This window comes from Gymnoscopelus braueri (genome assembly GCF_963280865.1).
Source record: "Gymnoscopelus braueri genome assembly, chromosome: 23".
Taxonomy (NCBI): Eukaryota; Metazoa; Chordata; class Actinopteri; order Myctophiformes; family Myctophidae; genus Gymnoscopelus; species Gymnoscopelus braueri.
In genome coordinates, this window is record NC_137625.1 from 11,192,899 (window position 1) to 11,220,891 (window position 27,993).

The 27,993-nt window shown below is 41.1% G+C and overlaps 2 protein-coding genes across 4 annotated transcripts in view; both read left to right on the forward strand.

Annotated features, from left to right (window-relative positions):
- arid2 (AT-rich interactive domain 2) overlaps positions 1-4,715 on the forward strand; it is a 36,842-nt gene extending 32,127 nt beyond the window's left edge. Inside the window, exons 18-21 of the mRNA XM_080421641.1 lie at positions 1,027-1,109; positions 1,808-1,931; positions 2,577-2,668; positions 2,896-4,715. Of these exons, the coding sequence (XP_080277767.1) occupies positions 1,027-1,109; positions 1,808-1,931; positions 2,577-2,668; positions 2,896-3,007 (411 nt within the window). The 3' untranslated portion in view covers positions 3,008-4,715. The remainder of the gene's footprint in view (positions 1-1,026; positions 1,110-1,807; positions 1,932-2,576; positions 2,669-2,895) is intronic.
- A 3,266-nt stretch (positions 4,716-7,981) lies between these two features.
- On the forward strand, positions 7,982-27,195 carry scaf11 (SR-related CTD-associated factor 11). 3 transcript variants are annotated; one of them, XM_080421843.1, is made up of 14 exons: positions 7,982-8,161; positions 13,021-13,067; positions 13,443-13,588; positions 13,940-14,023; positions 16,624-16,703; positions 16,816-16,899; positions 16,988-17,021; positions 17,144-17,217; positions 17,408-17,533; positions 18,118-18,215; positions 18,527-21,010; positions 21,803-22,134; positions 26,067-26,186; positions 26,655-27,195. In XM_080421843.1, the coding sequence occupies exons 2-14, from the start codon at positions 13,049-13,051 to the stop codon at positions 26,748-26,750; spliced, it is 3,777 nt and encodes a 1,258-aa protein (XP_080277969.1). In that variant the 5' UTR covers positions 7,982-8,161; positions 13,021-13,048; the 3' UTR covers positions 26,751-27,195. The 3 variants fall into 3 exon arrangements, with proteins under 3 accessions (XP_080277969.1, XP_080277968.1, XP_080277970.1); XM_080421842.1 differs by having other exon boundaries at positions 16,816-16,895; positions 16,984-17,021; XM_080421844.1 differs by having other exon boundaries at positions 13,024-13,067; positions 16,816-16,895; positions 16,984-17,021.
- The last annotated feature ends 798 nt before the right edge of the window (positions 27,196-27,993 follow it).

Consider the following 27,993-nt stretch of genomic DNA (forward strand, 5'->3'; position numbering starts at 1 on the left):
AATATGCATTATGAGAAGAAACTTAAAATCTTGAGGGGTGGGATCATTTGGAGGTTAAAGAAGGTGAGGCCAGTTAAGACCATGTGGCCTCACTGCTACTCACCTCCTATAGTGAAATGGCTGTGAGAACAATCTCTGTCAAAAGAAAGGCTTGGGTTACTTCTCAGCCAACATTATTTTCAACACTATGTGATGGCAGATTATTTAATAATATTATTCCTTCAATTATATTAGGGAGGCAACTGTTAAAACTAGTAGTTATTCATCGCATGCCCTGAAGAAGGCCTTAAAGGCCGAAACATGTTGGCTGTTTTTATTGTTCTATGATGAATGGGAGGGTAGATAGAGAGAGAAATTGATGATTAGATATGAATAAAATCTCGTTTGATAACAATGTGTATTAGGCTAACTGAATTAATGATAAAGTTAATTTTATATTATTCTTAATTTAACATACTATATTTGAAATCATGTAAAATCAACTAAAGTCAATCACAATTAATATTCAATGAAAATAACTGGTGAGGAAAATGCAATAAAACCTCTAATCTGTGAGTGCTCAGGTGATTCATGCAACCCTTACCTCAATCAGCGAAGTGCAGTGCTGAACGTGAGAAATATTGAGACCAGTATGACTTGGTACAAATATTGGTATAATTTGCCAATGCATTATTTTGTGAAATGAACAGTTTATATCTCACTGATTTGGTTACACTGGTTATGCTGTGCTTGTACTATATTCAAATTGTATCACCCTACACCTTTTAAGTTAAATTCATTATGTCTGCGGACTTCATTGTTTTATCCGATGGCCTTCCTACTTGGTCTTTGTGCCCTAAAAAAACTGGCAACACCAAAGGCCAAGTGGCCTTTGACCCTAACATGATGAAATTCCAGGCCTGGTTGCAACCCTAAATTATATTTGTTTTAGAATATTTCGAGTGTCCTTATTAGCATCATGACCACATCAACATATGTTAAAGAATGTGTGAAATATTCATTATATTACTTCTGCTCCAATTTCAGGACAAGCACTGTTCTCGGGACGCACTGCTTGCTGGACTCAAACTAGAGGAGCAGGCGCAAAGCCCCAATCAGAATGCTTCCCAGTACGTATCCTATCATACACATTAAATCAGAATGCTTCCCAGTATGTATCCTATCATACACATTAAGGTTTTGTGACTACGCTCTCTGAATGGTGACTTTATAAGAAGTTCAGTACAGTGGCTTCATGTTTCATGTATGCGTCAGAGCTAGGGCGGTCACGATCTTGACATTTTAGTAGACAATTAATTGTCATACTGTTTGCTTTTTTAGGCTTTATAAACCAAAATTGCACAGGGCAGATATGACAAATAACTTGAATATAGAAAGCCTATTACCGGAGGTTAAGAAGGTGAGGCCAGTTAAGACCATGCAGCCCGACTGCTACTCGCCTCCTATAGCAAAATGGCTTGTTACTTCTCAGCCAACATTATGACAATTACTGGGACCAATTATTAAATGTATTATGGCCATATACAAGCCTTATAGGCTACATGATGAATGTATAACTGCGATGACAGTGGTGAAGTAAATGTATTTAATATACAACATAAGTTACCTGAGCCTTGAGATGTAGGGTAGACACAGATGAATGGGAACCATTCTAACGATAATGCAATATAATTGTGACTAGTGCAAATAATTGCGATCAGGCGATTATGTAATAGTTGTGACGGGCCTATTCATGCTTCAATGGTAAAATGATCTGCTGTTAATGAATCGACCACTAACCTCATTCTGCTGTGGTTTTGTTCTAAAGGACTCCACCAGTAGCAGGCAGCACTCCGGCACCACGAGCACAGAAAGCTATAGTCAATCATCCGAGCGCGGCTCTCATGGCCCTGCGCAGAGGCTCTCGAAATCTGGTGTTCAGGGACTTCACTGTAAGTACATTGAGTGTTACAGTTTGTCCTAAAACCTGGATGTGAAGTGAGCATTTTTGAGCCTTGAGTCCCCCCCCCCCCCCCCCCCCCCCCCGCCAGATTTTCAATGCTTCTTACCCGTAGGGTTTTCTATTCATGTGGAAAATTAAGTCTATGGTTAACAGAAGCCAAAGAATTTCACTTTGTCTTAAATCATTTTCTCAATCTCAATATCTCAATCATGAATTTTGAAGATGTTACTTTGTTTACTTATATTAATTTATTAAATCATAGTCAAGTGTTTTGATTTGTGGGGATTATCTTGTTGGGCAAAACATGTTAAGCCTTTGTTTGCTACAAAACTTGATAAGCCTTTGTTTGCTACAGAGCTTGTTGTCTTTATTTTTCCAAAACCCGATGCAAGAATACCTTTGGAAAAATGCAGTAAGAACCCAAGGCTGAAGTAACTTCTGGGTTGGCCTTCAAATCACATCATTAAGAGCTAGGACTCTTCCTTTCTCCCTGTCATATTGGGACCACTTCTTAGCCTTGACGCTGTCTGTCACCGTGATAATTCCTTTAAAGTGTCGGGGTGTTTTTTTATATCCTACTGAAGTCAACGTTGGTAACAAACTTGATCTCACGATTATTATTTTTTCTTCATAGGATGAGAAAGAGGGACCAATGACCAAACATATACGACTAACTGCTGCCTTAACGCTAAAGAACATCGCCAAGTACTCTGACTGTGGTCGCAAGTAAGTCTCAAGTCATCCTTTTGTATTCTATTATATTCATTGACTGTCGATTTACACACGTTTTTTGGTCATTGTTATATTTTACATGCCATTTGTTCTCTAGATAAGGAATCTGTTTTTGCACATACAGTATATCTGCCTCATGTGTTTTACATGTGGGATTAGAAAGAGTGGAAGAACCTCTTAACTTGAAGCTTGCATTAATTTCTCTTTCGTGTGCTTCTCAGGCTGGTGAAGAGGCATGAGACCCACCTCTCTGTGCTGGCGCTTAGTAACATGGAGGTGTCCACCACGCTCGCCAAATGCCTTTATGAACTAACGCGCTCGCTCCAGGCTTGAGGCCAACGGGACAAACCTCTCTGACCGCCCTCTCTCCTGAGAGGCGTGGGCCGGGCGATCCCACCTGCAAAACCCAAGTGGGTATGCAACGGACGGGGGGCAGCAGCCCACAGGACCCGGGACAATGCCTCTCTGCCACACCTCTCATTCCTCTCTCTCTTCCTCATGCCTCACCCTCCACTCGTGCTCAACCCCCCCACACCCCCACCTCTCAGCCATCAGCCCCACCCACACAACAAACTGCCGCGGGGTCTTCCACCAGCCGCCCACCAGGGGGAGTGCTTAAGACTGCTTCCCTGAGGGACTCCACCAACAAAACCCTGACTACGAGCACATTGATTTTTCTAGTCCCGTGACTGTTTGCAGAGACCTGATGTGAGTTGGAGCATGTGGCAGTAGTGTGTGTGGGGGGGAGGGGGGGGGTACACAGAGAGAGAGGGGAAGACGGCCAGGACGGGAGGACGAGAACACCGCTGGTGACTGGCGCAGACTTTTTTTTTTGTTTGTTAATTAATTTTATTATTTTTCTTTAGAACTTGGTAGCTTGGTTTTCTTACTTGAGTCAATATATTTTCACTTATTTATTATTGAAAATGAATACCATTACGATTAATGAAAATAATCTTGTAAATATTTGTGAATATATATAAAGAAGATCTTCTTTGATGCCGATGCAGCCACTGGAGAACTCACTCTGTGGAGTAATAGAAGCATTACTTTGGTAGGATTGAATACAGTAGTACGTTTTGTTTTCTTTTTGTTTTTGTTTGCTTTTTTATGATCCGTGGTCACTTGTATCTAATGTGATTCTATACTCAGCAGTGGATGAATGTACTTAAAACATGTAAATACTTCTGCAAAGGTACTGATGCTGTAAAGCTTAGGGAGGGGAAAAAACAGTTTTTGTGGAACTGTGACATTTTTTGTATTATAATACCTTGTAGAACTCATTTTGCTGGCTGAAAGAGTATGGAATAATATATCATGTCATTTTGTAGAAGAAAAAAATATTGAAGGTATTCTTTCCCTTCTTCTCCCTCACACCCCCCACACCAGTAACATGTATCCACTGTAAACGTTTGTCATTGTACGAGCACAGTGCGCGTACCAAATTTTTTTGTATTTGTAAATTGGTTTAAATACATGGAGTTTTATACAGGTTTTCTCCTGTGTTCTTTGCTTTACGTGCAGGTATGATATTTTCTTCACTACGTTTTTCTATCTTAATATAGTGTGGAGTTTTATTGTACTATTTTTTCATTCTTAATACCATGCCACATTCCGGCTCACATCCTCAGACTGTCCTCTCTCTACAGTGTGTGTTGTGTAACATTTATGACTGCCTGTCGTGTTAGCATCTGAGCGGGGCAACCCACCCATCCCCATTTCTGCAGTGTCAGTAGGATGTGCGATTATACATAGACCTAACAGTCTGTTAGAGATTGGCTTTATTTACTTTGGTGACTGTTTATAGTTTTTAAATAAAAGACTGAACATTTAGCCCTTCTGTTTTTAGGCTCTTTTCTTTTTCCTGTTCTGCGAGGACAAGGACCATTCATTACACAATAAAATCCTCAGTGTTGATTTAACTCTGAGACTGTACAAATGTAAGACCCTTAATGCCCATTACCCTTAATGTAATGAAATGGACCCTTACATTTGTACATTCTATGAGTTGCTTATCTGTGTGTCCTTGATTAATTCACTGTATTAAAGCAGACATGCGTGTTGTCAGACTGTACTGTAAAACCATTTAACTGGGTGTGGAAATGTGGCCAAATTTGTCATTTTGGTTACATTTGTACACTTGAGTTACAAATGGATACATTAACACTGAGGATTTTACTGTTTCACTTTTCTCTAATGCAACTGTTAATGTTTTACAATATTGATTGAATGGGATACTAATCTACTGTATTTTAAATATGACTTTTTAGCTATAATACATTTTTCCCCCTTTCATTTTTTTTCATTTTCTTTTTTGTGCAGTTGTACAAACTCCCAGAGCCCAATTTTCAGACTTGTTATTCATAAGATGAGATGAACCTTTATTGATCCCCACAGGGAAATACAGGCGGCATAGCATCAGAAGTGAGAATGGAACAGGAGAAATATAGGTAAGAATCAAAAACCAAACCAAGATATATGGTATAAAGATAAAATGTCTGTCACACCTCCAACAGTGAGAATCTCTAGATGCATATCGTTGCTGTCCGGCAGAAACCACAAACCAGCTAACTCCATTTTGAAGCTTTTGCATTTTTGTTCCATAAATCAGGGCCATTGAACACCCTTTACGTCTGTGTGTTGGTAAACAAAATATTGAACCAATGAAAAGCATTAAAAAGCGCTTCTGACAAAACCAGCTAAACTCCATTGGATCGTCAAACTTTCTGCTAAACCAGCTAACTCCACCAAAGGGGGGTGGAGTTAGCTGGTTTTGCTGACTCCAGGCTCCACCCCCGTTTGACCTCCAACCTCATTAGCTTGGAGGTCCATTCAGCTATTATCAATGATGAACAAAACCTAACTCTACTTTTTGTTTAGTTTTTTTTCATTTCCTGAAAAATGAACATTTTGGAGTTAGCTGGTTCTTGCTGGACAGCAGAGATATACAATCTAACAATTTTGTAGGTGTTTATAAGTGCAATCTCTCAACAGTTATTAACAGATATTTGTCCATCCAAGTTTGGGAATTTATATCCTAGTACTTCAAGTGTAAGTGCATCATCAGTCCATGCAGGAGTCAAAAGTCAAATAGTAGCAGACAGTGCAGGTCTTACATGGGGGTCATGCTTGGTTGTGGAGCTCGAGGAGGGACATGACTGAACGTGCTCCTCGCCTTGCTAGCTCATTATAGAAGAGATGGGAGGTTCCTCAGGGATAGCATCCAGCTTCCTTCCTCCTCATCCTCCCCTCCACAACCACCTTCAGATTGTCCACGTACAATTTAGGCATTTACCAGACACTCATCCAGAGTGACTGACGAGCCTTACAGGGCCAGTTCAACTACAACTACGGAGCTAGACTTCCTCACCAGCTTGTTTAGTTTGGAGTGTTGACTGTTTGGAGTCAGTTCTGTTTCTATACCCCAACAAGTATTTATCATCTTATACGGGGCAGTTTGTGGAAGGTTTTGTCCAAGTTTGAGGACTACACACCTATTATTAGCCATCTGCGGATGTGCAGAGGACTTCTGTATTTCATATGGTCATAGAGCCCTTTAAACCCCAGTTGTGCTTACCCCTTAAAAGGCATTTGTTTTAGCATATCTTGGAGGAAATTACTTTGACACGTGTCAAGAGCCAGTTTTCAATCAGATGTTGTGTAGCTAACTGACTGAGCCACCAAAATGTCCCTAGCCCCTTTTATATCCTTAATATTGACATTGACATTGCAGCAACAAGAAATAATGGCAAAAGAATTGCAATAATATGACCATAGTAATAATACTACCCTAAGTAATAAAAGCACCACTAAAATACAATCCAATCCACAATGTAAGGTGTAAATGTGGTGTGTTTGTGAATGGAGGGTTTCAAATCAACCTGGGTGGCTTGCGCAAAGCCATAGCATCACAATTGTGTATAGGCCTTATTAACAATGTACATTCATTGTAGATACATTGCCTGGTCCAATCAGCTGAACATGAGCTGCCACTAAACTAAAAGTGGGAAGTAATGTTAGATATTTACATGAGGGAAATGTCCAGTGGTGTAAAGTAACTAAGTACATTTACTCAAGCATTGTACTTAAGTACACTTTTGAGGCATTTTTTACTTTATTGGAATATTTCCAATTTTCAGTACTTTTACCTCTACTCCACTACATCTTGGAGGCAAATATACTTTTACTCTACTTACTATAATTATTTGAAAACTTTAGTTACTTTGTAGATTTAGATTATTATTACAAAACATACATTAACCCTATTTACATTTTGGCCATTTGAAAATAGCCAATCTACAACCTCACAATGCGTTGCAGTGCGAGGTATTGTGAGCATGTAGATCTGCTATTTTCAAAATATGTTTTATACATTTGAAAACTTGTGAAATGCGGACATTCTGCATAATGATTACTTTCAACGTTTGGTGCTTAACGTTCATTTTGATACCAATACTTTTGTACTTTTACTAAATTTTAAATTAAATTTTGAATACCGGACTTCTACTTGTAACAGAGTATTTCTACATTGCAGTATTGGTACTTTAACTTAAGTTAAAAAAATGTAGTACTTTTTCCACCACAGGAAATTGCTGCATTTTTTGACAATTTGAGGGACAAATCATCCTTAATTCAATAATAATCCCTTTAATACAGTAGTTATGAATCACAGCGACGCCTAGTGGCAGCAGGTTGCTTCGCATGTCTCACTCAGAGAGAGCAGAGACATTTCGAGACATGTGGCTGAGACTTTCTGAGAGTCTTTAGTTAAACACAACTGTAAATAGCAGATCTACAAGCTCACAATGCGTCGCATCGTGAGCTTGTAGATCGGCTATTTTCAAATGGCTGAAAATGCATGTATAATAATAATAATAATCCATTTAATACAGTGGTTCTCAACCTGTGGTCTGGTCGGGGGAGGGGGGTCCCCAGCGAAATGAGTTAACATAGCGTCACAATCATTTTAACCACGTAGCTTTGGCTATTCAAAAATAGCAGAGTGCCGCACTATGAGCTTGCAGATCTGCTATTTTTTTTTTAATCTTGAAAATATGCGCATATCTTTGAATATATATATTTTTAAAGCGAATATTTTTTAACTCAAATCTTTGCTTCTGGGGGTCCCCGGCACAAAACATTTTCCGATGGAGGTCCGCGGCCAAATGTATATCAATTTAGGGGTCCTTGGGCATGAAAAGGGTTGAAAACCACTGCTTTAATACAGTAGTTGGGCATCACACAGCGACACCGAGTGGCAGCAGGTTGCCTCGCATGTCTCTCTCTCAGACAGAGAGAGCAGAGACATTTCGAGACATGTGGCTGAGACTTTTTTGAGAAGAGCTACATTGAGTCTTTAGTCAAAAACATAACTGTTTAATAACACAACCATTTCCTAGCAATACATCGGGTCGTGGACAAAAAAACGGTTCATAGCGTGTTGGCCCACTAAGATTCTACTATCTAAGAAGGCAGCAACGCGTTTTGGTAAGTAACCACAGTTAAACGAAATGCTAACGGCGAACATGGTGGCTAGCTGGTGGGAAGCTAGCCGCTGGATGCTAGCGAGGCTAAGCAGCGGGATTTGTTGTTCAGAACAAGCTATCTGGGGCTAGCCCCGCTGTTAGCCACATATTGCTATATTGCTGTGGCCGACGCTAGCTGGACTACGACCTTCATTTCAACTGGTGTAGCCAATATTAGGTAGTGTTCTTCAGTCTATGTTTGCTAAAAGTAGCCAGTTAGCTACCTGGTTAACTAACCACGGGCAGTGTTTTAGCTAGTTGTACTAGCTAGTACGTTAGCTAATAGCTGCCAGTGTTGCCATGTCTGCATAATATAAGCATCTTTGGGCTTGTTTTTCTGTAAAGTTGCTTGTAAATATTGGTGGTAGCGGATTGCGTGTTTTTGGGGTTGTATTGATTGATTTGTGTTAAGTTTCAAAAATCATAATCACAATTCACTTTTTTTTGTATTCTTTATTGAGATGCGACTGGTTGTGAGCTTGTAGATTTGCTATTTTCAAATGCCCTCATGTTGGTTGCTTCTGTTGGGCTTTGTTTTCATAGACCTGGTTGCTTGTTTCTTTCGCAGAATCTGGCAACACTGTTAGCTGCACGGCTAAGCAACAAACACAACCATGGTGCCACCGCCGTCGTGTTGGCACTGGCACAGTAATGTGCCCGCTGGCCAGCGGGCACATTACTGTGCCAGTGCCAACACGACGACGGCGGTGGCACCACCACTAGTCCTTCTAACTGCTATGAGTGTGTTTTAAAGTAGTAGCAGGGCCACACAGTGATACTCGGTGTTTTAAAGTAGTAGCAGGGCCACACACAGTGATACTCAGTGATACCCTAGCGTCCCTGTTTCTGTGGTGAACATTATGGGGCAAGTAGCAGATCTACTGTCTCACAACCAGTGGTTGTAAAGTAACTGAGTACATTTACTTCAGTACAATTTTGTTGACCTTACTGGAGTATTTTTCAATTTTCAGTACTTTTACTTCTGCTCCACTACATCTCAAGAGGCAAATATTGTACTTTTTCTCCACCATTTTTAAAAAAAGCTTTAGTTACTAGTTACTTTGTTGACGTTTATTATTATTACAAAACGTACAATAACTTCAACACTTGATACATTTCGGCCATTTGAAAATGGCAGATCTACAAGCTCACAATGCGTCTGTAGATCTGCTATTTAAAATGATTTTTATGCATTTGAAAACTTGAGAAATGGGACATCCTGTATAATTAGTATTATTGATACCTTTACTTAAGAAAAAACAATAGAGTACTTTTTTTCCACCACTGTCTGTTTGACGTACATAAAGGGTTTTTAGTGGTTAATATAAAGTTATAACTGCCAACGCTGCTGGCTCGTGCTGTGCGTTCCACGTTTTTTATGTATTTTTTTTGTAGCTACAATAAAAGTGTCGACGAGGACAAAACAAAAATGACGTGTTTTTTTTCATCTGAAAAGAGTGTCGACGCGTCGTTTCTGTCTGATAGACATACGTTATCATTAAACATACGTTTAATCGTGATTTTGAATGTGTGTAAGTTGAAAATGCGTCATCGTTTTTGACGAAGCAGAAAGTGTCTCGCGACCAGTACATTCAGTGTTGCCATGTCCGCTTATTATAACCGACTTTGGGCTTCCTTTGCTGTCAAGTTGCTCGTAAATATTTGGTGCTTGTTTCTTATTTTGGTCTTGTTTCCTGAATGTTGTTTAAACCAGTGGTTCTCAAACATTTTCTTGTCAAGGACCCCCAAATTAATGTATTTGTCCACGGACCCCCCCCCATCTAAAAGTATTTTGTGACCCCTGTATCAGATAAGGGTTCAAACCTTTCAAAACAAATTCAAAAGGTTTCACATTTTTTAAACATTTTGTGAAAATTGCAGATCTACAAGCTCACAACGCGTCGCATTGCGAGTTTGTAGCTATTTAAAAATTTCTGACTCATGTGGCCTATCGCTTCTTTTGGGCTTGTTTTCATAGACCTAGTTGCTTATTTCTCTCAATATCTGGCAACACTGAGTACAGTTAGTACAGCGATGTGCGTTCAAGTTAGCTGGCTAGCAGCTAGCGCAGAATAACAGGAGGCCACTGTTTTTGGATATGACCTAGAGTAAAGTTGGGCTTAGGTTAGATTAGGACTGATATCAATACCTAAGGCCGGTGTGCCGACCCAGGATCGGTTTGACTTGCGGACATGCGGAAGAAATCAAAGGGGACCGGGGGGTCAGTGTGGGATCCTGGGTCAGAAATGTTGAATTGCAGGCCTAAGCCTATGAACTGTTTACTAACTGTCCAGCAGTGGTGGGAAAAGTACTCAACGTTTGTACTTAAGTACAATACTGCAATATAGAAATACTCTGTCACAAGTGAAGTCCAGAATTCAAAATGAGCTTGTAGATCAGCTATTTTCAAATGGTCGAAATGTATATAGGGCTGAAATGGTTAATGCATGTTTTGTAATAATAAAAATCTACAAAGTGGAGTAAAAGTATAATATTTGCCTCTGAGAAAGTACAGTAAATTGGAAATACTTCAGCAAAGTAAAAATACCTCAAAATTGTACTTAATTAAATACTGTACTTGAGTAAATGTACTTAGTCACTTTACACCACTGACTAACTGTCCAGTAACTATTGGTATTCAAAAACTGGGACAAAATATGTTGTACACAATGGAAAAAAAGGGGGGGGGGGTCGTATAAAACAGCATTAAGCACTTGTAAAGATCTTACTAATTCTAACCATTAATCGTATCCAATAATTGATTTGTTCAATCTTATTTAATTTCAGACAGCATGGTAAATGGCAACATTTTGAATATTAATAATCAGTGTTTTGGATAGCAGATTTTGTTACAGTCCCTCACCAGTTGATAAAAGCATAATTTGTAAGCACAAGCCCCTTTTCTATTTGTCCTTCTAGTCAAGTCAAGTCAAGTCACCTTTATTTATATAGCACATTTAAAAACAACAGAAGTTGACCCAAAGTGCTTTACAATCACAATAGTATAACCTAATAAAAATACAGCATAGTTAAAGAAACATAAAGCAATACCTAAACAAAAACACCAAAGATAGGAGAACATAAAAGAAATACAAAAAAAAAAAAAGAGGAAAAATACATTCAATGGCCATAAATTAAGAATGCCCTCAGACTGAGCTGAAGGCAATGGAGAAGAGGTGGGTTTTTAGGGTGGACTTCTAGTTTCAGTCTATTTAGTTTCACATTGGCCTGCTATAAACACTGCATGTAGGCCTAATCGCTAAGCTAAGTGGGGGGGGAAAAAAAGACGACTAAAAGCATCATGGTTGTTATGAATGCAGTATAGTGACTTAAACACAATTGCCCATGTTAACTATCTATCAGCAGGCTGTTAAAACTAATAATTTTGAGAAACTAAGCTGATGCCCCTCCGGTTATGCAATATCCAGTGTACACGTTGTCAAGAGTACTTAATAGTGCTGTGCATAGTACTATGACGTCATATTGATAACATCAGGGATCTCCATACATGGGCATAAAAGGGACACAGACCGATTCAGAGATCTCCACATATGGGCTTAAAGGGGACTCGGGGAGACAGACAGAAATATTTTTGGGACAACTACCAGTCAGACTAAATTCCCACTCTGCAAAACACACCCTCAGCGATACATACATGCCACATTTGAAGTCGATTGGTCGGACGGTCCTTGAGATATGCGGACTGACGCACACACACAGAGATTCTGCACATTTATAGATCGATGGTGGTTCACCCACAACCAACATACACCATTAGATAACATAGTTGTTGGATTGTGTACAAATCCATGCCCTCAACCATGGACCCAAACAAACACTAACCATCTTATGCATTACTGACTGACAAGGTCACTTGCCCACAGTTGCCATGTGCAGTTGTTCTGCAGTTTCAGAGCAGTTGCTGGAGCAGGGTTTGACTGGTGGACCGGATGTACTTTTTAACCCCCCCCAAGCCCCCATAGTTTAAAAAAAAATCATGTGGGGAACACAGAAGTGCTTTGGCTCGGGTGAGAGGCTGGCCAACTCACAATAACTTCTGGGTGGTGTAGGGTATGCAGTTACATTTCTACCTACACGGCACTTCATTAAAACAAATAGCAAATTTATATAGTGCCTTTATTCAGAGAACTTTACACATTGTAAAATGTGTGTTATATTCATCCATTCACACACAAATTCACTCACTGATGGTGGAGGAAAGGGATATAGGAATGCCTCCTGGCTGAGGGACGATTGCTCTGTAAGAAATAAAGACAAAAAAAGACACTCGCAACAAAAATGATACTTATCGGCCCTAGTAGTGTGTGAGATTTGCCACACACACACGGCTGAACGCATGATGAGATAATGGAATGAGGCTTAAAGTCCCCTTTCCCATAAATGTGTAAACATGTAGTTTCCCATAGTCTCCCCATAAAAAGGCCTTACAGGAGTGTTGGAGCATGAGTTCCGAACGTGTGGTCTGAGGACCACCCAACGGTCTACTGAGGTCCGTTTGCTAGTAGTCTGCAACATTGGTCTACACGGAAAGTAGTTGTATTTTATATATAATATTCACAACTATTATGTAGGCCCATATGTAGGACAAGATGCTCTCTCACTGCTATCTCACGTACGTAAGAAAACAATAGTCAGTCAACACCCCATTGCAACGAATTGTGGGTGACTGCTCAACCGCCCAGTATACTGCTACTTAGATTAGTGCAGATTCATACAACACTGTAGGAGCATCACATTTCTGTTCAAACTCTGCACCCATGCTTTGCATTCTTACATTTGTGTACATGCTTTCTTTTCTAGCAGCCATCTGGGCAGCAAGAGGCCAAAGATGACTGGATCTGGAAATGGTAAGTGTGAGATAAAGTGTCAGATCAAACTTTCAAAAAAGTGCAAAGCACTAAGTTCTGTCATACAATAAGTTATGACAGGTGATTGGTAATTTAAGCGTTTGCCCGGTCCCAGCTTAAACGCTATAAATGTATTCCATTGCTTTTTATGGAAGAGGGTATATGGTTATGGCTTCATCATTCAAAGTATTCCTTCTCAGAAAAAGTTACATTTAAAAGAACGTACAGGTTAACACTACTAGAAAGAATCTTGTATCCAGCCATACCTACAAAGTAACCATTTCACAGAAGTCAATGTGAAGTCGTTAGTTCATATCCTAGGGTCAATTACTTTATTTTATTTTTAAAGTACCCATCTCTTGGTTGTGTCTTCAGGTGGCCAGGATCTGTCTGAGGGGACAGACAGTGAGGAGGCAGAGAGATGTCCCATCTGCTTGGGTGTCCTAGCCAGGGGGGACCTGGCCATGCCCAATAGCTGCTGTCATGTTTTCTGTCTTGGATGTCTCCTCACATGGGCAGAAGTAAGAGTCTGTGGGCCCTATTTTGTGCAGCATCTTTTACCTTGACCTGACTAATCTTATTAGGCATTTTAAATTATTTTATATTTTAAAAACATTTTAAAATAGTGAACATAGCTGATCTACAGCGACGTGTTGTGAGCTATTTAGTTTTCGGCTATTTTCACTATTTTAAAAATAGTAATATTAAAAAATGCCTATTATGATAAGACACATAAGGCACAAGACACCATGCAAAATAGGGCCCTGAATCTTTCACATCAACAGAAGCATTGTGATCATGTTTTTCTATTTCTACATCATGTTGTGTGCTTGTACTTGATAGTAGCTTTTCTTTTTATTAATGTTTTTCAGTCACAGACAGTTCCATCTTGCCCAGTGGACAGAAGGCCCTTTGATAGCATTTACAAATGGGATCCAGCTCTTGGATGTGTTCAGGTCTGTACAACTGTTTCCATTCGGAAATTATTTACATGAATTCATGAATGACGTATGTCAAAAACTACTGGGGATTGCCATGGAATGTTCTGTTTGTTGTTTTGTTGTGATGAACCTTACTGATATAGTCATTTCCTTAAGCGCCACCCTTAAGGTTGAAATGTCCACTTGCACACAAGATATCTAAACATGTACTGGCTGGATTGCAGGTGGAAAGCTATAGCTAAACTATTGCAGAATAACCCATTTTAACTGTGTTACATCTTCTGACAGTTCTACTTAAATGTTGTCGGACATGAAATAATGACTCGTATAGTTTACCGGATGGTACATTAATCCAGCTAGTGATTCAGTAGTGTGAGCGTCAAAAATACAGCTTGTAGTGACGGCACGCTCGAGCATGGATGGCTGATTGAAAAGGCTAGAATAAAGATTCAAGGATTTGTCAGTGTTGTCACTGTCATGCGGAAGTATTTCTTAGGCTGCGCACCAGTGTATCAAAGACAATCAGTGCGCACTGCTTTGGTTGAATTGACATTACAAAACATTGGGCAGTAGCCACGCCTACTTATCAAGGACTATTTGGACTATTCAAGAAAAGTCTCAAGTATTATATAACTGTAGCCAACAGGCCTTAAAAAGTATTAGAAAGTCTGAAATACACATGGCATAACATGGTTTATTTTCAATAAGAAAGAAAATGTGATACATAGTAGGTTAGAGTTAGACCATTTTATTAGACAATTAAGATTTGTTACTGGCCTCATTCGCTGTGACTATTTTGGTACTATTTGGCGCCCGAGCTGTCCCCGGGACAGACAAATGGGTATTTAGATATATACGTGTGTATGCCTACCACAGGAAAAGGAGATCATCAATAGTTATAAATATAATTAACTCTTAAGGTGCATGAAGGACATCTGATTGAAGATGTATAGAAATAATGGGGAACAGAGAAATGGATTCAAAAGCTGAACAGTCAAGTAATGGGGATTCTGAGAAGACGGCCAAGAATAAATCACAAAAAGCAGTGAGAGACAAGGAAAGGAGTAGGTAATAGTCTTCTTCGATATAGATTTTTCCATAGTCACGATATTTCAGTAAAATATATAGTTTGACGATATTATCGTCCAAAATATATTAAGAGATGTGTATATTTTAAGGCCACTGAGTGGTGCAATTGAGTTGCTTTAACCAAGTCAATCCTAGTGTGTCTATTGTACGCAATGTTGGGCATACATACAGCAAAAATAGGTCAACATATGGCAAATAATGGTAATGTTTGGCGAAAATAGCTGATCTACAAGCTCACAAAGCTTCACATTGTGGTGTGAGCTTGTAGGTCGGCTATTTTTTGCTATTTGACGTTCCATGAGGTATGTAGGGTTTAAGTGGTTAACCATCATTCAGTCGAACACCTCAGTGATGGAAGGTTGAGATAAATTAACCCATTAACTGATTCACTGCCAATCACGTAGATCTACGCGAACCTATTTAAAGCCGCCACGTGCCAATCGTGTAGATCTACGTGAACTAATTTTTTTTTTTTTTTTTTTGACCCAAAGACCAAGGAGATATGATTTTTCGAAGATCTAGACTCCTATCCACTTCCTTGTTAACTTAAAACTTAAAAATTCTGTATCTCGGCTCCTGAGTACTTTTTTTTTTCAATGAAAAACTCTGGCACTGCCAAAAAAATATGAAAATACCTCTGGCAGTTAATGGGTTAAGACCTGAGGCCGGGTCTAAAAAAAATCTAAATCCTAACAATTCTTCGGAAAAAAATATAAAACAATTTCTTTCAAGATTTTTCAAAAATAGCAGATCTACAAGCTCGTAGCGCGGCACTCGGTGCCGCGCTATGAGCTTGTATATCTGCTATTTTTGAATAGCCAAAGAAATCTAAAGTGACACAGATGCGTTCCAGGTCTTAATGGATTAAGGGGCCAGTAGTACCTGGCAGCTGCATTCTTGAAAAGTTAGATCATTAATGTTTGCATAAGGTCTGTCATGTTTACTCCAGCTTTTCAGTACCGATTCGATGATATCGCGTTGCATTTGCAGCGTGCGTGCTGCGTTATTTTAACACATCGAGTGCCAGAGCGCTTCTTACCGTTTTACGCCGATCTGTTTAGAGCTGTAGAAGGCCACCACGAGGACCCCGGATGTAAACAAAAGGTGTCTGCACGATGGCCGAGGGTCCCGTCTGACGACTGGAACAATAATATTTCTAGCACGATCCGCCATTGCAGAGTGATCGCACGTCGAAAATGGCTTGTTTTGCCACTGTAAAAATATATATGGAGATATGGAGCTTTTCCATTTTACAGGGTCCGCGGATCATTCCAAAGTTGTGTTAGAGCGCCTGTCTATAATAACTAACTAATAAATAAATAATTCTCCTCCCGTAGATCTACGGTTATGGCACTTCAACGCATGTATATTGCGAAACCGTAGATCTTCGCTTTTGGCACTCAATGTGTTAACAATGAGTCGTTTGAATGTAAAATTGGTCTCACATGTCCACAAGTCTTACATTTAAAGTGCCGATACCTGCAGATACCCTGATTTTAATCTGCCGTAATTTGTCATCTTTTCAGATTCCTGTAAGGAAGAGAACGAACCAATCAGAAAGCAAGAAATGTTTTTGCAGAGACCCAGAGCCAAACCTCTGTCTGAAGTGAGTGTCAGTTACACAGCCCTACACTGTATTTCATTGGTTTCTTTGTTTAAAACACATAAACAATTCTCTTTTTGATTGTGGTGTTTTTTTTATATCATTTTCCACTTAGAAGCAAACAAGTAGCGAGATTGAGAAGACAAAAGCCAGAGAGGGCACCAGACACCAAAACAAAAGGGCTTGTGAGGAAATGTAAGTTAAATTGTCCATCTTTGTTGTTTATCTGCTCATGTACTATACGTATGTTAAACGGGGTGTAATATGTCTCTGTCCTATCCAGGCAGCGATGATGATCCCTCTTCAATAAACAGGAAAAAGGTTTGGCTTTTGCTTCTCTAATACAATGTATTGCATTGAAATTGAAGCACCGTATGAAGCTCATTGTGTTCATAGCGTTCCCAAACTACCTAGCCAGATAAAGGTTGTTTTTTTGTTTCCAGGTGAGAGGGACGCCATGCTGTGCTTGGTCACCATCCACATTTGGCTCATTATTGAGCACCTTGACACATGATACGTAAGTAGTTCCCAAAACTGAGTCATGAGATATTAGACTTTACTAAAATTATGCCACATTTGACCAATATTCTCCTTGCAATCCAGCTGCATATTATTTTGTTAAAGTGCCACATGGTGTTTCCAATCCAGTTTTGATCGTTTCATTTCAAACATAGACTATTCTAATTGTTTTGCTCCTCTCCCTGCAGAGTGGAGCCCCATTGGGTGCCAGAGGATATGGCTTACGAGACTGGGTATAGACAGTGCAAACGGCAGACACAAGACTGTCCATGGCTCACTCCTGCTGCACCTATTCCTGCCAATGGCATTTCAAGGTAATACTTCCCCTACTATCTATATGTCTTTATTTATTAAAGTGAACAAACTTTAAATACAGATGTTGGACTGGGATCAATTAGATTTTTCCTGGTTACCCATCCGGTCTAGAGAGAATCCGCGGATTTGGAAATGTGTCTGTGCGCGTGCATCAGGTGTGCATGAAATGACCACATACAGTATTGGAGTAGGTGGGCTCAAGGCCGGATAGCACTAGTTAAAATTCTTAATAGACACTAGGCTTTCCATAGGTATTGTGGGAAGCTTGGTGACATGAGGTTAACAGATGTGAACGCACTCAAGACGTCTTGCTATCTGATTGCTCAGGCCACTTTTGGATGTGTCCAAGTGTATTGTGAATGCAAATGTGTCAACAGGTGAAATAATACATATTTGAATGTAAAATCAGTTATTTCATTGTGTGGTGGTTCTTTTCATTAGGTAAAATGTAATGTTCCTGTGAGACCTTCACCTAGCGCTATGGTTGTCTTAATGTTTGTTTTAATAAGCAATAGTAACAGTATATCCTCAGTATAATACTCTAAATTGAATGAAGACTAATGTTGATCTAACATTTTCACAGGCACAGTTTCCATCCATCTTGGAACCACAGCCCCTTTCCATTGAGACCATTCTCGTCTCCCTTTTGCTCTACTACAGAATTTGGCTCGGGTCATTTTGGTAAGGGCTACTGTGCTAATGTTTTTCTTAAAGTACTTTTGCGACTCTTGTACTGGACTACATTTTGTAACAGTTTTGCTAAAGCATTGTTGGAATGGAAGATCAGACAGAATACAGTCATTCTTAAAATGTAAATGAGTAATTTTGTTTTGCAATTGTGTTTTTAAGGCTTGCACATAATTGTGTCAAGAGTTTGCAATATGGATGAATAACTTAATTGAGCACTGCTTGTTTTGTTTACACCTGGTTGGCATACACTAAGAACACCAGAAATTGTCTGGGATGGTCACTCTTGTACATATATCTTCCAGTTTTTCAGGGACGTGTTTGTGCAGTCACCTGTCCAAAAGGAGGAGAGAAGAGGGGCGGTCGGGCTTCAGGCTCAAAAGCCCCTACCAAAGACGCTCAGCCTGTGGCATCCAGACGCTCTGGACGCAACAGCAAAGGCCAGGAACCAGCTCCCGTGGAGGAGTCCACATCCCAACCGTCTCACTCCTCAGACTCTGATTCCTCTGCCGGTCAGCCTAGCAAACCGGGCAAACCAGTCTCCCAGGGTGCAGCCAAGAAGAAGGGTAAGCAAGTAACCAACCGGAAGGCCAGTGGAAAAAGGAAAGCCCCAGCAAAGAAAAAGGTCTCTCCACAAGTCCTTAGCAGCCCAACAGCAAGTGAGGAGGAAGAGGAGGAAGGAGGTAACAAGGAAGAGAAGGAGGAAGAGGAAGAAGATGAAGTATATAAGGAAAAAGAAATGAACATCTCTGAGTTGCAGCACTCTGACATCGAAGGGAGCCCCAAGACGGACCACAATTGTTCCAGTCCTGCCGATGAAGAAGCTAGTACACAACCTTTGAGTGATGAAGTGGAGCAGGAAGGAGACGAGACTCAAGAGCAATCTAATGAACGGAGCCCGACACCAGAGGAGAAAGAGAAGAATCAGTCTTCGATGTCAAGCTCCCCTGCAAATAGCTGTCAGATGTCTCCTGTGGGTGACGACAGTGAAATTGCAGAGGAACAGCCAGACAGCCCTGTTCCCTCTGAAGATAAAGGTTCTGATGATATAACTTCTCCATTGCCTTCCAACTCTCACAATGGACCTGCAGAGAGTCCCCAGTCTCTACCCTCTGGCCAAGAGGAAGAGGAAGAGGAAGATGCAATGGAGTTATGTGCTGACTCACCAGAAGGCAATGATGAAGTGTCTGCAGAAGAGGTGAAAACTGAACTGTCTGGTAGCTCACCACACCCTGATTCACCCTTCACAAGGGATTCCCAGCTGAAACTAGATAATGTAGAAGACGATGACTCTGACGATTCCAAGTCTAGAATGCCTGACTCCCAAGAGCAGTCATCAGATGAGCGAGCTGTGGAACGCAGCAAAGAAGACAATCTATCACAGGATGACACTAATGTCATCCCCATGGACTGCGGTTCCCCCACCAGTGAGCATGGCGACAATCTCCTTGTGGAACCACAGAGCGAGGATGCCAACCCAACTGGCACAGTTGCTCCTGCTCCTGCCAGCCAAGTCGCCAAGGAGGCAAGTGACAAGGGCAGGCGGGAAAGGGAGCGCAGCCAGGACCGGAAGAACGGTAAGCAGCGGCGCTCTCGTTTCCACTCGACCACTTCCACCTGGGACGCCAAACTGGGGGCGAAGGAAGAAACATCTAGACGGTCACGCTCAAGGTCCAGAGAGCGCACACAAGATCGGGATGGCAGCCCGCCCTCCAGGCGCTCCTCTCGCGGCCGCAGCCGAGACGGGGAGAGGGACAGGGAGAGGGACGGTGACAGGGATGGTGACAGGGAGAGGGATGGTGACAGGGACAGGGAGAAGGAGAAGGAGAGGGAGAAGGAGAAGGAGAGGGAGAAGGAGAGGGAGAAGGAGAGGGAGAAGGAGAAGGAGAGGGAGAAGGATGGTGACAGGGAGAAGGAGAGGGAGAAGGATGGTGACAGGGAGAGGGATGGTGACAGAGACTATTCCAGGAGAGAGCGTAGTCGCGAGAGGAGGCGTCGACGATCCCGGAGTCGCTCCAGATCCAAATCTCGGTCTAGGTCTAGATCTGGATCAAGATCCCGGACGAGGTCCCACAGGCGAGGGTCCAGCCCAAACCGCTCAGCCTCTGGAGATCGGTCTCCCCAGAGGAAGGACCGCAGGGGAGGGTGGAGGTCTGCGCAGAACAGTGGGCCAGGCAGCGACTCACGGAGGAATCCCTCTGATCATTTACCACCCCGGGGTGCTGGCCGCTTTGAAAACGGAGCATTCACAGACTCTTCAGCTGATCCCCCTGCATGGTCTAATAATCCTGATCCTGACTGGGTTACAGATCAGGCTAGGGATGATGAAGCCAAGAAACGTGACACTGTTGGTGGTTGGTGGGGCCGAGGAGGCTCAGAGCGAGGTCGCGGCGGGGGACCGGGGAGTTGCAACCGTTCCTTCCATAGCCAACAAGGCGAAACGGCAGGAGACAACCGCTGGCAACCCAGAAACAACTACTCAGGGACAGGCAACAATTCAGGAAATGACGCATACAGCCGCTTCAATGAAAACCGGGGCAGTGGACGTAGGAAAGACCCAGAGCAGGGGGATTCGGTGCTGGACCGCTCGGGTTGGTCGTCTGCATCCAGCTGGGCAGTGAGGAGGACTCTACCAGCAGACGTGCAGGACTATTACTCCAGGAGGGATAGGGGAGGGGGGGGAGGAGGAGGAGGAGGAGGAGGAGGAGGAGGAGGAGGAGGAGGAGGAGGAGCGGGAGCAGGAGCAGGAGGCTGGAACCGACAGGAAGAGGAGCAATCAGCTTCGGCAGGTAAGCTTCACCCTCAAGTTTACTTGGCACAAAGAAAAGAGCAGACAAAATTGGAACTGGAACACTATAAAATTGAAGCTGATGAATGAGTACTCTGTCCTGATCGGATGCAATTGGCAACCACCTGAAATTGTATTTTTCATTAAAGAGCTGGAGAGACGGGGAAACCCCAGTAACACACTGTTAACTGTCCAAATATAGAGCTGAACTTTTTTCCACATTTTTTTTGCTATAACCAAAAAACATAATTTACACAACCTTTTAAAATTGTGCCCATTCGTCTGATTTATGTCAGTTTCTTAACTGCTCTACACGACCGAAGCGTGCCTGTTAATGATCTAGGTATTCAATGATTGTTTTTAGGCCCTATGCTATAAGAGTCAACACAAAAGGTTGTTCCAGAATCCAAATGCATGACTATTTACTACTGCTGGACAGTTGGTGAGACAGTACGTTTCTAAATGCACAGCTCTTCATAGAAAAATACAGTCGTTGTCACCTATAGATACCAAATTGCATGTTATTGCATGGTTGAGAGAAGACAGCGACTGGTCACATACACACTATACCATTTCCAAAAGTGTCTTTTTTTTTTCAAGTGACACAGTTGGGAATATGACGTCAGATTAAGTACAGATTTAGTGATCAAATCACACAAAACATTATTTGCCAATCTCGCGTATCTATAGATAATGTATTGGAAGTATTAATAAAATCTAATAATTTTACTCAGTTTTGTCTTATATTTAAGAAGCCAAATCAGGCAAAATGATGTGTTTAAATTTTTTTCAGATCCTCCTAAAAACGAGCCTGTACCACAGGGGCTCCTGGGCAACGCTCCAGTCCCTGTGATGAATGTGATGCCCCCTCATCCGCCTCAGCTGAATGTACTGCATCATCCCTACCCTGTGCAGGGTGGCCGAGGAGCTCCGCCGGTCACTCTGCAGCCTGCTGCGCCGTATGCCATGCCGCCTCAGGTTCCCATGCACCACCACCCCTCTGTGCCTCTCCTGCAGGGCCCTCCAGGGGGCGCTCAAGGCCTGCCTCCCCCACCCCCACCACCTCCCCCAATGCAGCAAGGCAGCCAGATGACAACAGCCCACCCTGACAGTAACACAATACAAGTACGAACTTTAAACTAATTTATTCGAACTTTAAATACCTACTTAAATGCTCCAGGAAGGGTACTTTCTTCCAGACATTTTACTAATTTATTCGTTTCAAACATTGACTAAGGACTTAATTCTGATCTTAAAGTCCTGGCTAGAATGTAGAGAGATTTTGAACTGTCTTTGCAGAATCCTTAATCATGGGCTGAAACGATTATTCAATATTGTCCACAATTAAATGGCAGGTAAGTTTGCGTCATGTATGCATGCCATGTAAAATATGGTGATCAGTAACCTAACATTAAAATATGGTGAACCTAACGCAAACAACCAATATCAGCCAAACGTTTAAATGACCTGAAGTCGAAATTATTCACTGGTAACCAGTTTTGTATTTTGGAGCAACATGAGACTGACGGAGCAATCCAGAAACAGGTGATGTTTTCAATTAATGCTAAAGGACATAACACACCAGGAGCGATGCGAAAAACGATCTGAAAATGATTTCACATCAAACTTTATTTTGGTGATGCCTCCATTCATACAGGTTGATGAATTTATTTGCACTGAAAAATAATTACGTCGCTTACTTACTTACTAATGTAGTAGGTTGAATTTTAGGCTGATCTGGCAATTTACAATTAAACATGCTTTATACATTTCATATGATTACATTTACAATATATACAGTATATATGATATGCTTAAAATTGTCTTTAGGAACCACTTTGCAATTCTTTGTATTGGGGTTATTTATATTCCCCCCCAAAATGGTGCATCTACCTACACGTCGAAGGGGTCTATAGTAGGGATGGGCAGCCAAAAACTAGAAGAGAGGAATGCATCACACATTGATTCATAGTCCCAGCTCAAACATATTATTGTTTAATGAGCCAATGTTTCGACCCGAGTGCTTTCGTCAGGACATGATGAATGTATTTACACATCGTGTTACAGATGTCTACATTATGGAGACATCTGTTTAATTTTGTGTCTGAATAAACTGTGCTCAATCTACAACAATGTATGTGCTTGCGGTCACTGCCCCTAGACACTGACGTGTATGGTTATTAATGGAAATCAAAGCCATTTAGTCATTTAAGATGACAAAATATCAGTCATTCCTTGCAATTCTTATAAAGGAACAGGAGACGGGTGTATAAGGAACCTGTTTTCTAGCCTCCTGCCTGACAGTGAAAAACTCAGCTGTAACCTTGGTGTTAGTGGGTACTGTTTATCAAGAACACTGAGCCTCATGGTATAGATTTTCATCAGGTGAAATTCTTGGCTCAATCAATAAAAGGGTTATTTATACCTCGTGGTCTCACGATCAACATTCCATCACCATCTGGTAGTGGACAACTGTTCTACACCATATGTTTCACTTTTCATGCCCATCCCTAATCTATAGCAAAGTTTGAGAACATTTCTAAATAAACCAGGAGCATGCAAAATGAGCTAAAGAAGTTTGTAGTATTTGGCAATACAGTGTGCATGCTTGGGAACCTGAAAAGGATGCACCCTTGTACTGATGGGCCTACTGGACCATGGTGAGTAACATTAGCAAACTCTGCAGCATGTAGCAAACTAGGTTAGCCTAGTTAGCAAATCGTCACTGTCTGTCGGAAACCTTGCATGTACTCTTACTTTTCAGGAAATGGAAAAAAAGAAACCTGTGTTCCAATGGATCCAATGGAGTTATTTAGTTACAAGCTCTTATTAATTAGCCTGGTAAACCCTCCCTCCGGAAAATCAAATTTCCATTTGATTTCAGGAAGGAGTCTGGCCTGAAGGCTTGTATGGGCGTTTCTAGCGCATTACCAAAAAGCCGAGCCTATCAGCGTTGTCGCTCATCGTTCTGTGATTGACAGCAAAAGTTGGCCAATCAGGTGGCGAGCCATCTTTTCTGTGCGCTATTTTCTCCGCTGTTTTAAAACTTCAAAAAGCTCTCAAACTTCTATTTTGAGGCACGGAATTTACTTTAACTTCATATATGTGGTCAATTAATCATGACAGAGCCTATTTAAAAATAAAAATGTAGAGAACCGGCAGGGGCGGGCAGTGACACGCATGTATCCGAATAAGGCAACCTATTTTGGGCATGGCCGTCTCAAAAGTCCTGTTGCGTCACATTAGTCTGGAAGTGGTAAAACTGCACTGGCTGAAGTGGGACACTGCTGATTGGCTGAAGGGGTTGTCAGTCAACGGTATTACTCCCGCCCAACTCCAGCCCACAGCCAAAATTGCAGAATGGGCGATCATGCCAGACTCACTCCTGAAATAAATTACAAATGAGATTTCCGGAGGGAGGGTTTACCAGGCTACTTATTAATACTTGTCATTGGTTAAATACTTAACCACTTTTAAACTGGAATCTATATATTTGGGCATGACATTCTAAGCAGAGACTTTAAAATATTTCAAAAATAAATAGAAGACCTATTACTTTTGTGCGACACTGGGCATACGACAAAGTATAAAATAGGGCATTAATGTATGAGAAAACAAAGATTAAATATGGAGATACAAGGTTTCTGCCGGACAGCAACGAAATAGAACCACTGGGTTAGATTGAGCGCGAGTGGAAGTTAAGTTCCATTAATCATAATAATCCCATCGTTCGGTTTAACCTAGATGGCGAGTGGCCTGTCAAGTTATGGAAAACCTCCTTTGCTGCCTACCCCAACCAAAGCTGCTGGTGTCCCTACAAGCCACAGTCAGCCCTTGGCCAATCAGGCCCTGCCATCTTCTACTACCCAGCCCATGGCTCAAGCTGATAGCTCCAAAAAGGTATCTCAATGCCTCTGCTATCTTGTAAAGAGCTGTGGTTCTGCAACAAAAAAATAAAAATAGAATAATATAATACTGAATGTACTATTCTGAGAATACAGTACTTGTGAACTAAGCCAATGGTTCCCAAAGGGTGTGCCAACCCCCCTTTTGTGACAACCACGCATCATTATTACATACATACAACTATACAAAACATTATGAATTATTTTAATTGACTGTCTATCAGTGCTTTGTGTACTTCATATATTTTCTTTATATATTCCCCAAGGCAGAGACAAATTCTATATCCTAAACATATTTGAACCACTTTAAGCCTGTCTTTTAAATACATTTATTTATTTTACTTCACCTTTCTTTTACATATTCAAAACAAAATAGTGAAAATAGCAGTTCTGATGTGACTCATTGTGAGCTTGTAGATCTGCTATGAATACAGGTGTGCCGTGACATTTTGACTTGCCCATTGCTGTGCCTTGGGCACAAAAGTTTGAAAACCAATGGGAGTTTTATTCCATGTAATACTGATCTACGACCACAGCACGCCATTGCGTTTTCTTATAAGAATTTGAATTCTACCTGCACAAACAAGGCAATTTCCATTCAAGTCTCGCGGTTTGAATAGAAAAATCACAAAATTCTACGCACTCTTCACAAGATTTAAAATCACCCTTTTCTTGACAGTCATCAAATCCAATCATCAAATCATTTTATTTTGTTAAGTTCATCAATCTCATCCTTTGGCAGCTCTGCATTTGTCCTTTTTAGGTGCATTTAGTCTTGGAGACATGTATTGCTCTATCTACACCTTCATAGTTAAGCCAACTTAGAGGTAGAATTTCACTTTAAGACCCTGTAAAGCAGTAATATGTATTCTCGGCTTGGCACAGCATAATGTGTTATAAACCACATTAGCCAAAGTATATATGTAGACAAGTGGTGAGGGCACACCACAAGGTGCAATGCTCTGATCAACAAGTCTCGATTCCCGGCTGGCTGGACCATTTTCTGAATGTCATCCCCCTACTCTATTTCCTGTCTCGCTCCATTGTCACTGTCAATAAAGGCTAAAAAAAGACCCCTCCCCACAAAAAGAAAAGAAAAACTAATAACTGTACATTTTGCAATAACATATTTCCCCACTTGTGTCTCTGTAGAAACAACAGATTCAAGAAAGAGCTGTAAATGAAGTGAAGAACGCCATAAAACCCTACTACCAAAAGAAGGAAATCACCAAGGACGAGTACAAGGAGATTTGTCGCAAAGCAGTGGAGAAAGTGAGTTGCATTTCATCAGTATTGAAAGTTTGTACTGCTCTGCAAGCGGTCCACACCACACTTTTATAGGCGACAATTGGTCTACATGAGAATACATATCTATCAGTTTGGTGATATCACACGATTATACAGCTTCAAGAATGTAATCAGTTCAATAGTTTACCTGCGCTTTGATTCCTTGAAAAGAGAACAAATACATCAGTGGATATTTGCTTTCTTGTGTGATATTTTCTACTGTTGTTTTGGTCAGAAATATAACCACAAGTTGGGCAGGGATATAACCACCTGCATTCTTTTTTGGAATAAAGCAAATAACTATTAGTTAGATTTTTTTTACCTGCCCCATCAAACGGCTTTCAAATGTTATGGGGATATTATGGTTTTGCTCAGTTCTCTTCTCTTTTTCGCTGTTTGGAAACCAGTCCATTCCTGTAATTCACTAACTTTGTGCTTCTGATGAATCGTTAGGTGTGTCATAGTAAGAGTGGCGAGGTGAACTCCAGCAAGGTGGCCATCCTGGTGAAGGCCTACGTGGACAAATACAAACACGGCCGCAAGAAATGAAGCCCTGCACACCAGTTGGCATGACGAGAGTTCTCAAAACACCCCACTGGCTGCTCAAGTGCAATTTCCTCGAGCTGGATTTTTGGCCTCCAAACCGACTGAGGACCGGAGCGCCACCTCTGTTTTTGATATCTGTACCTTTCATTAAATGAAGATTTTTTTTTCTATAGATTTTCATATTTTGTTAGAAAAGATTATCCAATCGTAAAATTGTAATGCAAGAGCCCTTTATTTTGCATAGATCGTATGGCTTGGGAAGTAATGTAATGAGCCCAGGAAAGCTTTAGCAGGGTCGTGATTTAAGAGCAATTTCTCAGGCGAGATGCTTAGTGAACCACAATAGCTAATATAATGGGAAACATTGTCCTTTGGTGCCAGCTGGTACGACGAATTTCTCCTATTTTAAACCACGGTCTCCTGATTAAATAGCTTATTATGAATTTAATGTTGTCATTGTTTCACTTCAAAAAAAAAATATGGTTATTGAAATGAGAGCTTAATTTGGAGAAGAAAAAAAAGTGCATTGCCTTTATTATGATCAGCCAGTAAGGGCTGGAGTCTTGTGAGTGTGATTGTATCAGGGACCTGATTGGTGACTAGTCAGGAAATGTGATGGCCAATCAGCAGTGAGTGTGTAATGTAAGGTACGGGTCCAGGGCAGTCAGGTGAGCGTTAGCCTTACCCGTACATGTAATAAATGTTGCAGCGTGAACATGAACTGTGCGAAATACCCAGAGAGTAGTGAAATAAATTAGCTGCTTCCTGTGTGTGTCTCTGTGTTTGTAGCTGGATTTCATATGGAACAATTGTACATTTCAAAAATATTTCTATAGTTGCCGGTAACTGTAATCACGCAATTATTGATAAATACATAATGAAACCCCAAAGTTAATTTCAGGCTTCATTTTTAACTTGGCCCCTGTCCTTGCAAAGATTAGTTTTTTTTGTGTGTTGACTCCCTCTGCAGACAGAGAGAGGTAATTGCAGTGATGTCGGACTCCAAACAAATGTCACTGTAAGTGTCCCATCTGGTGCTCTGGCCGCTAAGCTTCAAATCACTTTTATTGACATTGGTAACCAGTAGGTGTTCTACCTGACACCAGAGTTGAGAGTTCTCAATGGAAGAATAAGTAGACCACCTCCAACTACAGCAGATGTAGCCTACATTCAAATAAGCTGCAAGAGGTCTGATCTGATTGCATTGAGGTTTCGAGTTCGACACAACAGAGTGCAGGTTGTCTAA